The sequence below is a fragment of the Lissotriton vulgaris genome, chromosome 10, assembly GCF_964263255.1.
Source record: "Lissotriton vulgaris chromosome 10, aLisVul1.2, whole genome shotgun sequence".
Classification (NCBI taxonomy): domain Eukaryota; kingdom Metazoa; phylum Chordata; class Amphibia; order Caudata; family Salamandridae; genus Lissotriton; species Lissotriton vulgaris.
The window spans coordinates 278,534,321-278,547,314 of NC_141698.1; the positions used below are offsets into that span (position 1 = coordinate 278,534,321).

Genomic DNA, 12,994 nt, shown 5'->3' on the forward strand with positions numbered 1-12,994 from the left:
CCAGGGTCGCGAGGTGCCCCGCTGCATACGAGCGGCTCCGATGTGCTACAAGATATTCCAGCACACATGGAACAGCGTGACCGATTTCGGCTGTGTTTGATATGCAGGGAACCAGCGTTACTACTGCCAGCAACCCTACTAGAGGACTTTGAAATCAGTGGAGGGGTTAAGCTGGTTTGTAAACCACACCGACCAGAATGCTGTGCGAGTACACGCCCGAGGGCGTAACTATACATCAGCGCCGCGAATGAAGCAGAAGACTTGACAGCTGCACCTCTCTGGGCCAGTGAGCAAGGGCTACAAAGCCCGAAACATGTTTGGCTACTTATTGCTACAGAAGTTATGCTGTTTATTCCCTGGAACCTGCTGAGTAAAAAGGAAGAAACACGGCTGTGTGCGGTGCCTCACTTTTGGGCTCTTGTGTTTGTATATATATATATATGATCATGTCATGTGATCAAGGCAGGGATCTGCTGAAACGCTTCGTGACGGTATGGCAAGCACGAAAATAAATATCTAAAAACTTGCACTAACCTTGGGTCTTCCTCGTCTCTTTGAAGACGAGCCTTGCAGCATATATATATATATATATATATATATATATATATATATACGAATATCCAGTGCTAACACGTAAGTGAAGAGGAGTATTGTGATAAGAGACAGAGGAACGCGAAGGAAATGTGCTTCACACATAAAAAGATATATGACTCCTTAAGTTTATTTTATATAATATATGCGGAGTCTATATAGTGCTATTGTTAACGCTATTTTTACCTCTAGCAATGTGAGGTAATCATCAGGACAGGGCGTGAGCACCCAATATCTAGGTGGTAGGGAGTAAGAATTCAATCCAAGGAAGATGCTTCCTTCAGCAATATGGAAAGGGAGGAGAGGGCGCCGTGTAGGCCATTCGGTGTAGCTGGTTCGTGGCCAGTCGGTCTAACGAGTAGGGCCCCATGGAAGGTGTAGCAGCCGCTACAGTGTGCAATAGCTTCAGGGCTTCTATGTGTGGCATCTCGATGCTTATGGACCCGTGGGCAGGGAGAACCACCATGGGAAAGCAACTGCTGTAGTTGAACGAGACGCCCCTGCAACTCAGAAGTGTGAGGGCTGCGGTGTGCAGATATGTAAAACGGTGGCTCATCAGCCTAGCAGGGGGGGTTGGCAGCGAATGGCGAGTGGTACATGTGGAACCACAATAACAAGCCGGCGTGGATCAAGGCATTGTTTTTGTGGAGGCAGATTAAGCGGAGAGAATGGAGTCTGCACGGTGATTGGCTGTGACTTTTTTCGAGGTCAAACTGGAGCTGACTCAATGACCTAGAGGAAAATTGGGGCCTTGTCTACGCCATTGACGGAGTTGGCATTGGAGTCAATGTGCACAGTCCATGCCAGAGGTAGAGTTGAGAGTGGAGCATGAGGCAGCCCCCTTATGGGCCTGAAAGATATAGATGGCTCTGAGGGCGAACTTGCAGCAGTGGAGAACCTCACGGCTCTGTGGGGCCTGCAGCCATTACAGAGGGAGCTGACAATGATCCAAGGAGTCAGAGCATGGCCTTGTGGAACTCTCTGATCTGATTAGAGTGGCGGACAGCCCCAGAAACTCAGGTTGTGCTGGAACAAGCAGTTGGATTGGGTCCAAAGTCGAAGGACTTTGGGAGCAAAATCGAGATGTATAGTGCCACCCCTGCACCTTTTCAGAGAAGTGTGAGTAGCGAAAAGGGGCTGTTTAGATTTCTTGTGTTTTTTCTTTGACTTACTCGAAGATTTGAATCGAGAGGAAGACTGACCCTTGGAGTGTCTCTGGCAACTTCTGGATCTCGAACAGAACTACATTTTTGACTTGTACCGGTCTTGTCTCAGAGTCATCCGGTGCTTGGTGACATAGAGTTACGCCTCACTGTCTTGTATGGCCTTCAGGCTCATTGACGCTCAGTCACTGCAGGCCTTAGAGTTGTGACTCAACCCCAGGCACCACAGACAAATTTGGTAGGATCTGTCACAGACATTTGTTTGTGACAGTCCTCTCAAGGGTTAAAGTCTGTTGTTTTACAAGGTGACATGTTCCTTGCACACTGTTAAAACAGTTTTTTGATCGAGGTAAGGTAGCTCCGGATCAGTGTCTGGAACCACAGAAAGAAAGGAACTGACATTAGCGCTCAGGTGGCATTTATATGGGCTCCACACGTCATTTCCGGAGCAAAACGGCATCAGTGTGGAACCAAACCGTGCCACATACTGGCACACAGAGGTACTGCTGAAAAGTTCCCAAATCCAGTCTGACACCTGAGGTATATTCAAAAGGTGAGGAATCTGCAGCTAGAAGTCTTTATCAGAACAATAGAATCAATGTTCTTGACTTTAAATGATCTTGATGAACCACCCTTATAAAGTAGGGTATTATTTCTGTCCTTGTATGACATTGTTATCACAGTATTTAATTGATCACCAAAGAACTTCTTTCCTTCAAAAGGGATTTTCAGAAAGGAAGATTTCTCAGCAAACTAATTCTTCCAGTCTCTTATCCAAAGGTTGCTCCTAGTAAGCACTGTTGTCCAAGCTGGCAACGATGATGATATTATCATGCCTGAAGAAATATTTGCGAGGAATTCTGTCTCCTGTTTCATCCGTACCCTCTTGGATGGCACTCGGCAGGGACTCTAAATACTTTACCAAGGATGGAGAAGTTTAGGCCGCATAAGTGGCTGCTTTTAATGATACTTTACTGGCAGCAAATTATGTTTTGAGACCACTATCCATTTTGTAGACTACAAAAGAACATGCGAACAATTATCAGAATTGTTCTACCAGTCAAAGATGCTAAAATAGAGTCAACCTTGAATTTATGAAGAACTATATTTTCTCCATCTTCTAAAGCATGTTTTTTGCAAGAACCTCAGAATACAGAACTCATTGGCCTCCTTTCCAAATAGTAGCTTCAAAATCTTCTTGTGAATCAGCAGAGCCAAAAATGGAGGTCTTGAATACAGCGGGAAACGCCTCTGCCCTCCTTCCTGTGCTGGAGGGGATTCAGATCCCAAGTTCTCCCTTATGTGCTCCAAATAATGCACCAACTCTTTCTCTGAAACATACTTCCCACACGAAGAAGTACTGGGTGCCTCAGTTGCCCAATCCAAAGAGGGGCTGTGATGTGAGCTTTTTCTTTGGATGCCGTTGGCATTTTCCCCTTTTGTGTGGGGTTTCGAACCTGGTGCCTCAGATACACCTTACTTCATTATTTGCTGCACTAGAGAGGCAGTTAATATATGGCTGCCAAGGTCTCAGATTGCTATGAGTGACATTTTCATAATTTCAGTGTAATTATGAGTGGCACTTTCTCACAAGCAAAATAAGGCAAGGAAGACGAGGGAAACATAAAAATGACAGAAATTACACCCATTTTAGCAACAAGAATCTGTAAGAAGTTAACTGCTGCAAAGCATCCGAAAAGTTTGCAGCCAGGAAACAAACATTCTGTAAAAATTCAAATACAAACCGTTACATTGATTCTTTATTATATTTGCTGGGTGACAGCACAACAAGTGTTTACTTTAGATGAATATACTGGCTCAGTGACACTCTCTCTCAGGCACTTACTTCTTTAGTTGGAGTTCTGAGGTGAACCGGCGCCATGGCAACAGGAGGGCCCCTGCATGGCCAGCGCACAACAACTTCGATTGCGGCGCAGCAACCAACAACACTGTTGTATGATTCTTCTGGTGCAGGTGGCATACACAGTGTTTTCACTCCAGTGGCTTAGTTGCCGAGGAATGGCAGTCGCCGCGTGGTTTGGCACATCATCCTCAGCACACACATAGCCAGGCGGAAGCCTAAGTGAGCCCAGGGCGTGGAATTATTTCAAATACATTGCGTGGCTCGTGAAAACTACAGTGTGACCAGACTAGAATGAGACTGTGAGTATGTGACTCACCGCAGAACTTCAGCTAACACTGGGCAGGCAGCTGCTTGATCACGTGCTACTCGCTATTTATATTATAAAGCACATTTTTGAGTCAGTGACTAGAGATTAACACTCTGGAGGTGCACTATCTGAGACCGACACTTACCTCCTTAGAGCTGTCCTGGTCGCAAAGAATACATTGGCAAACGCGCTGCCTGAACATTGAGGCTCAGCAGCAGCTGCACAGTGTGTGCTCTGAGCTCCAGCGTCCACCACGGTCCATGGGGTGGGTCTGGCGATCGCGGGGATCATTCACTGATTTTGAATTACAGTGTGGCGGCGCGAGCAGTGCCATTGACGCTGCCTCCCACAAAACTGCAGCCACCTGCTCGCTCAGCCATAGGCGGCAGCAGTTCTTGACGTCCCGCACCTATTAAAGTCATTGTGTCACTCACATCCTGAGACGGCTGATGTCTCAGTAGTAGCCATTGAACACTGCCTCTCCTGACGTCACTCGGTCAGAATCAGGTAATGCCGCGCTGCAGGAATCCTTCCTGATACATTTTAGCCAGTTTGAGTTAGACACTAGCCCAGCCAGCCCCCAAGCCTGCCACTCCAGCTTTAGTTTCAGTCAGCATAGTAGTACAACAGCTTGACAGCGAAGGCAGGTGCTATGCCTATTATGCGTGACTTTGCATTTCGGTGCTGCGGACCACCACACTGAAATGCGTTAACCTAGCGCCTGATGCGTGTTGCTTGGCAGGGCTGTTAATAACGCTGCGCTGTCGGGAGAACCAGGTCTGGACACCCTCGTTCCACACCCTCTTGGTTTCTCAACTCCCTGATTGGACTCTGAAGAGGGAGAGTGGGCATACCTTATTTTTCCCTTCTCTTGCCTTCCATTTCACTACCACATCAAATGCTGATACAAAAATCAGTGTGAAACAAACTAAAATCCCCTTTGGGTAACTTAAACAAAACCAATGAGGAATAACGTGTAGGTACAAAGGAGAAGGCTTATTCTAAACACAGCCACAAAATGAGCGCCAAAAATTCATATAGTCCAGCCCTACCCACTAACTCCTGCAGGTCGATACTCAAAACGCTTTCATTTGGCTTGCTGACTATCCACAAACCGGAAGTGGTCATTGTATGCGCGGACCCCCGTCTCAGTCAGTCAGAGGTGCTGCTTGAACACCGTGAGCTCATCTGCAGCTTCTCCAACCAGCCACTTGAAGGTGCCTCCCTATCAGAGATCTCTAGCACCGCCCAGCGGACGTCCCCCCTACTTAAATCTGCGTTGAAGCAGGAGCTGGAAAAACTCCACTTTGAATGGACGCTCAGCACTGTCTGTCCCGGTATGTCTAAACTGGAGACACAAAGAAACAGGGTGTGGAAGGTGTGTGTGCGTGTCGCTGTCTAGAAGGCACAGCGGCCTCATACTGTAATTGAGCAAAGTGAGAGGTAGGAGGTGGTAATGATACCACGCTTCGGAGTATCTTTTAAAAACCGAGTAGGACTGGTTTAATGATTTGGCCAACACATAGGGAGACCGGGAGTCTCGGAATTTCCTGATTATCGTGATTTTTCGTCACCTGTTCCTGCACCTTTCAGTACATTGAGTGAATGCCCCAGTTTTCGGAGGGTCGACTGGATACGGATGATGGCACGTGTTCGTGTGTTCATTGCAGGATTAGTTAGAAGCCATTATTAGAAAGCAATTTAGTTAACAGAGGGTCGGTACTGCCGGTAAAAGGTGCCCTGAATTCCCCTGAGTGCCTCATTGTGTGCGTTTTCAATGTTAGTAAGCGCTGGCTGTCACTGAAGTCATTTTGTGCCGGTTAGTCTATGCAAAGCTATAGTCCTACTTCTATGTTTGTGAAATGTCCAGGTTTCTGGTTTTCAATATCCTGTCACCATTGCCAACAGGGCGAAGGAAAAGGTTTGGGTCCTGTATCTGAACTGGCTTGGACCACTCAAATATACTCAACACAACAAGTAGCCTGACAGATTTACTTTTAGAACTTTGGATCACACCCAGCCTATCAGTTCTGGGGGATCAACTATTTTATTTTAGTATTTTTATCTATTTTTTACAAAACATTTTTTCATTTGATTTTTATATGTCATCAAAAGATACAGTCATTACCAACAGGGCATCTCGTGGGGAGAGGCAGGTGGCAGCCGAACGTGAGTACCTGCGTCATAAAAAATACACCTGAAAAGGGGGCACCACATCTTTCCTGTGACTAGAATTACAACCATTGTTTCCCAGGTAATTATGCAGCAATTTTCGTCTGAAAACTGCCCAGTTTCTTAGTGTCATCAGCTCCTGCATGTTTTAACTCCTTAGAACACTCGTGGATAGGTAAACACACACACCATATAATCTGAGATCCAACGAGTTCTTTGAGGGTCACCCAGTCAGGCTATTTCTTTGCCTTCCGCGTTACAAATACTAAACTCAAATCGTTTCTCAGCTTTACTCTTTATTTGTTTAGTCCTGCTGCACACTTCCCCGCGTGTCGGTAGCCATGTTGGTAAAATGAAATCAAGGAAACTTCAAAATGGTTGATTGCAAATGATTCGGCATAAATCAGGCACCAGTGAAAATGGTCAAATAATCCTTCAATAACTAAAGTGCATTTCATGGCTACTTGTAAGGAGTTTAAAGTAATGTGTGTGTGTGAGTGTTTTACTAATCGCCTTTCATCATTGAGGCTTTTTTTGGTCTCTAGCCATTGTGTTCATTGATGTTGTGTTTATGACCACACCCACAATAAGCCGGTTTGGCTCCACACTCAAGACCATTGGCCTTCTACGGCTCTACGAAGAGCTTTCAGCAGCAGCTGTGCATCTGGTGTTGGGCGCCGGAGAGACAGATCTGCAGCCCATGTGCAAGCACACCAGTCTGTGGTTCTGGTTGTAGTCCTGGCTCACTTGGCTCATCTGTTCATCCTGGTGAGGTAGATAAAGTCAACAGCCAACTGTGAATAGGGCAATGGAGCAGACGTGACATAAAGCTTGAAGGCTTAAGAAGCAGTCCATGTGATCAGTCAAATTGTGAAATATCGCTGGGCACAGGGACCTAGCCACTCGGGCTATGACCAGGAGGGGGAAAGACACAAGGCTTCCTGGGATCAAGTGGCTGCTCATAAAAGTTGTCTGGGCATCAGTGGGCCAAGCATACTAAGTCTCCTTGCAAGATAGGCTAAAAACAGAAGGTATGTGAGGAGTGTGATGGCTACAGACATCATGTCTCTCTGCAAAATGGCACAAGTCTTTCAGTCGATACGAGGGCCACATAAATAAGGAGCAGGAGCAGTCAAAGACACAAGGTCTCAAGCTCAGGAATCCGGACCTAAATATTAGTTAGAGAGTTGGAACCAGGACAGGGTTTCCCTCATCAATGCAAGGCATATAAGAATGAAACTTAAGCGAGACACTTTTGATACCAGCCAGGACCTCTTTGCACACCTTTGGCACACGTCATTGAGAGGCTAAGAAGGTAAGAGCTGCCAAGTACTCCGCAATCTGCTATGCAAAAGGACAACTCACAGGCACACCAAGGGGATTTGACATATATAACCTACTGACCAACAGTTCGTCATTGGGCTCTTTCGTGTGAAAAGATGGAAGAGACAACCATCCCTTTAGTTTCCTCCCACCCACTATCCTTTCCTATCATGGTTACAGTGCCTTAAACTGGTGAAAAGCAAAGGGCCTCAGGTATACAGGGGACAAAGAAACGTGATCTCCAGACAGATGCTCCTATCGATACCTAAAGATACAAGGACTCCAGTCAGTCATGATTAGATAAGACAAAACCACCACAGGTATGAGTAGTGAAAGACACAAGGTCTCCAGACGTGAGTAGTCAAAGACACAAGGTCTCCAGGGAAGAGAATCTAAAGGCACAAGGACCCCAAGGCATGTGTCTTCAAAGACACAATGTCTATGGCGATATGACTTCAAAGTTACAAAGCCACTAGTTGTACCCAGTCAAAAACACATGGTCCCCAGGCATGGCAATTCAAAGACACATGGTCTGCAGGCACATGTAGTAAAATACACAATGTAAGTAGGTATTTGATTCCAAAGACAGGAAGTCTCCAGGCAAAAATAACAAAAGACACAAGGTCAAAGGGCATAGAAATACAAAGATAAAAGGTCACCAGGTATGTCTAGGCAGAGATACACGGTCTCCAAGGGTGGAAATCCAAACACCAAATTCAAGTTTATTGTTTGATTACTTACAATCATGACAAAAATGTTAAGACCATATAACTCGCCTATACATATGTTAATTAAAAAGGAGCAAAGAGGAACTTTGATTAGTACAACCGTAGTGCAATAGATTGACAATAAAATTGGATGACATTTAAAAATTGTCTGGATGTGCAGATCAAGCTCATTAAGTAACGTGGCAGTCACGGAATAGTTTTAAAAAGATTTAAAAGAGGGGAACAAGTCAATGTGACAGTTGATTTTAAAATGCTGAACTCGGTGTCCATGTGGACCTTGCTGGAGGGGGCCGGTGGCTGCTTGAGTTTTTATTCCAGAATGATATCTGGACCAACCGGCGAAAGGATTGCTGCCTTTTCTTTCTCAAACATTTTTGCAGCTCTGGCAACAAATTTTGTAAACCGAATGTTCAGCTTTATATTTTTCTGGTTCATAGCTGCCATTATTGCCTGGGTGGAAATCCAAACACCAAAGGATTTCAGGCATGAGAAGTCAAAGATGCATGTTTATTGAAATGGCAATCCAAAAACAGAAAGACTTTGGCATACCTGGTCAAAGACACAAGGACTAAGTCCTAAGCAGTCTAAGATGTAAGGTCTCGGCATGGGAATCCAAAGACATTAGCTGTCATTTCGGGGTACAAAAGATACACACAAATGGAGCATAAGTCTTCTAGGTCTTCTCACATGGGGAGAGTCTACCGACAAAAGGCTCTCGGTAGGCAGCCAAATATACCATGCCTTTATCAACAGGTCTACATCCGGATTCGAAAATCTCAACCAATATCAAGCCATAAGTGTCACTGTGGCCCAGGAAAAGTCCAGGGACTCCAGGTATAGTAGACCCTAGACACCAAAGATAAGTGCACTATAGCAACAATTTCAGAGTAAGGAGCGGGTATCATGATGACTTTCTGGAGCTGATATCTACACATTTAGACATGTGTCGGTCAAGGGGTGGGTATCTCAAAGAAAACCCATTGGAGACAGGGAATGTAGCATGGCCAAGCAAGTAGATATGGTGGTACGCCACTAATCCCAAATCGTCCACCCACAACTCAGCCATAAAAAGACCAATCTGTTTGAAGTATCGTGGTGCACACTCTCCCAAGGGTAAAATAGGAACCCCGCAACACTCCCATTATCTGTATTTATAATGATATAATTAGTTTAGCGCACAAATCCTCCCTGAGGGGGATCTCTCGGGACCTGAGTGGTCTGCACAGGTCACAGTTCAATAAAAGTATTAAAGATCAAACAGCCAGGTTTTGAGAGATGTTCAACGTTTCGCAAGTTTGTGGTTTTCCAAATCGGATTTGAATTGCGGGATGCTCTCCTTGAACAAAAATGCATGTCATCATGTGCGGATCTGTGTCCATATTCTGCACATGCAGGTTCTCTGCCCATCATCATCAAGCAACATCCAATTGCATGCACGCTACATGCTTAAAGGGTGTGGGCTAATGCGATAGAAAATGGATGTCCAAAATTGATAATTGATCCTGAATGCTTAAGATGCATCATATGTTGGAAGCAGGGGATTTTAATGAGGTCTTCGGGTATCTTTATATAGCTCTACCTAAAAGACATCAGTGCTATGCTTTAATGCCCCTACTTCCCAAATCATTGAGGATTTCCACAGCTCGAGTAAAATCCTCAACCCCAAAGTGGGTTGATGCCCCTTTTTTAAACACCTGATGCATCAGCATTACTCCATTAATCCTTCTTGACATGGTCCAGGATCTTTCCTTGCTATTCTAGACTTAGGACTTTACAACTCTTCCAAATTATCCCCTAATTGTGCTGACACGCTACTTGCATCACCTGCTACCATTCTGTCTGTAGGACACTTTTCCACAGCTCCACCTTTCAATCCTTAGGAGCTGAGGATCCTTCCAGTCTACCAATTTTCATCAAACTTACCCGGTTACATTCCAGCCAATCCTGACATTTGTGAGACATGTACAGCTCTGTCAATGTCTAATGCCTGACCTTAAGCCTTTCTGCTAATGCAGCCCAGAGAGTTACATGGCTCTGCCAATGCTTCTCAGCACCAATCAGGTTCACATTTACAATTCCAGCCTGGTATGTACTTCTATGGCGCCACCAATCACCCTCATTCCTGATGTTGAGCACTCCATACTGCTCCTGCACTATGACATTGTACCACAACTCCACCAAAGGTCCTCACCATTACCTTAAACACCCTCCTTATACAAGCCCCAATACATCCACTGCCCTTGTGATGTTCATCAACCCTGACCAAGCTTGCTATGACATCTACAGTTCCGAAGCATGACATTTGGCTTGCTCAACCATGGCAGTCCTACACATACAAGAACATGCTCTCCGTCAGCGCTGTGTAAGGCTGGTGGGTGTCATGGTTATCGACCCTGGCCCTCTGATCCACCCTGGAAGAGTATTCCACTGCAGTAATGAAACATCGTGTTTTTCTTAGCCAGATATGCACAAATTCTAGGATTGACTTGGTAGGAGTAAGCTCCGGAGGGTGCTGTAGTGCTGGCGGGATATGAACTCCTGGCATGCAGATGGAGACCTCGAAGCCTGGGGGAAGGGGGAGGAGTTGGCATGGCCCAGTGCGAGTTTCACAGGTCAATGAATGATCACATACAAACATGACAGAACAGATGGCAGAGGTCTCGCCTGGGTGGAGCGACAACACAACACAGTGCAGTGCAAGCAACACAAGGGCACAGGATAGCAAGGCATTACAAAGCGACAAACTAATGGCTGGGTCAGGAATAATTCAGAGCGCCCCATGAGCCATTCAGGCTGGCACCACCATCTTTTCTACCGCTCTTGTCACCTTAATCGTTTATGTAGGTCAAGCCACCCACAGCACTCAAATAATTGTTTCAAACAATAATAATTATTATTATCCAACTCAGTTATACTTCGTTAATCAACCCCAGAAGGATGATAGCCTGTGTGGACAATGCCAGATCAAACCTATCTTTTTAGGGTGTACGCTGAGCTCTGAAACAGACAAGGCACCCCATTATGCTATTTATTATTATTACTACTATTATTGTTATTATTCTTTTTGTTGTTATTATAATATTGATCATAATATTAATAATAATAATATTTATTTTTATTATCAGTGTTGTTGGTGATGATATTTTTATTATTATTACTAAGGGAATTTATAAAGTGGTTTATACAATTCAGTTGTCTTCCAGAGTAAAATACAAACGGTAAATGTCTGGTCTATCTCAATGTTGTGGGTTGAAGGGAAATCACTGCATTTTGTAAGTCACTGAGGCTGGTCGCTATTGACTGATTTAATGGTATGGAAACCAGGTAAGCACAAACTGTGAATCTTAACACATCTAGAGACTGTAGCCTCCAGTTCACGGGATCCCAGACTCCCTTTCTACCATCTAGCGACTGGGGCCGCTGTCCTGAGGCATAAGGTTCCACTTGGAATATTCAGATTCCCCAAGCACTTCTTGAACCTGTGACTGGCTTTGTCTGCCAATGACTTGCTTGGAATTGACCAGAAGAATAGGATGATAAAGTAGGACAACCAAGCGGACTATTTATACTGCATACAACAGACGTTAGGGACCTGTTGGTGCTTAAATATTAGGTGTTAATGTAAGTCAGCTGATAATAATCCTTTTATCATCCCCTGGTTAGGAGGTTCAAGGCCTTCGCTACTGGGAGCATTTCGGCTTCGCCGGAGGCCGAGAAGAGGAGGATCGGAAACTCAATTCAGGGATACCTTTGAAATCGTAAATTACTCTTGGTCTTGAGTGGGATCCACCAGGCTCTGATTAATGTGTCTTTTCCCCAGTTGTGCTTTTTAAAAGTCGACTACCATCCTGGCTGAAGTATCGATACAGGCTGTGGTCTTTGCATTTGTTTTAGAGGAAGACACACTGAGGCCAAGAATTGAGCGTGGACTTATATTGGTCCCTAGCAAGGATGTTACCACCAGCAGGGGCATAGCTATCATGCTGCAGACAAGAGGCACCAGGGCCAAAGTGCGCGAGTGGCACACTGTAGTCAAATTATGCTTATGTTTTACTGTCTAACTTGGGCAAGAGGAGGCCCATTTTACGTGCATGGTTTAGGTCCCAAGGCACCTATGCTCTGCCCCTGCCTGCCTGTAAGGATTAGAGTATCTGCAAGGGGTGAATGTACACAATATAGACTTTCTGACCCAATGTGCTCTGAATAAAAGCACATCATTTCTCACCCTCAAGGGGACCTAATGCAGTCAATCAAAAGGATCTGCACCCATCTCCCAATAGAGGATAAAACTGCGCCATGGGCGGGAAGGTGGAAGGAGCCAGGCCTCATCCTAATCATAAGGGTTCTTCCTGGACTCAAGGTATGGCATCTGTCATTATCTTTTTCTATGGCATGGGAGTAGGATGTCAACCACCAAACTGAAGTGGGGCAGTAGGGTTGCTTCCAGAAGTCCCTCTTGGCTTTCACTACTGTATATTGAGTAGGGGAGAGTCGGATGGCTTCAACTACACTGGGAGAGTAGAGTAGCTTCTACAGCCGCTTTTGGGGTGGCGGTAGAGGAAATATGTGTGGCTTTCACTACTTCTTTAGACTCTACAAGAAGATGACAACTTCCACTACTCATTGTCTGGGGCTAATAAGGTTGCTTCAGGAAGTCTCTTCTTTCCAGATGCTGAGAACAGACTGTGACACATAAAAAGACATTATGAGGACTTCAAGGCACAAGGACAGAAAGCGGAAGAGCCTTGTTGGCACAAAGCCGGATGTCTGAAGGGCTTTGCATACATGGATAGTGTGAGCATTTTGTGGCACATATACGCTAGGAGTAACGTTAACCGTATGAACA

General features: G+C 45.2%; 1 protein-coding gene across 6 annotated transcripts in view; it reads right to left on the reverse strand.

Moving 5' to 3' along the window:
* CSPG5 (chondroitin sulfate proteoglycan 5) overlaps positions 1-12,994 on the reverse strand; it is a 279,927-nt gene that overhangs the window by 25,449 nt on the left and 241,484 nt on the right. The window contains exon 5 of one of the 6 annotated variants that reach the window (XM_086941021.1): positions 6,356-6,862. The exons of the other annotated variants lie outside the window; for them this stretch is intronic. Within the exon in view, the coding sequence (XP_086797147.1) occupies positions 6,731-6,862 (132 nt within the window). The 3' untranslated portion in view covers positions 6,356-6,730. Of the gene's footprint in view, positions 1-6,355; positions 6,863-12,994 lie in introns of those variants that run through there. 6 annotated transcript variants of the gene reach the window in all.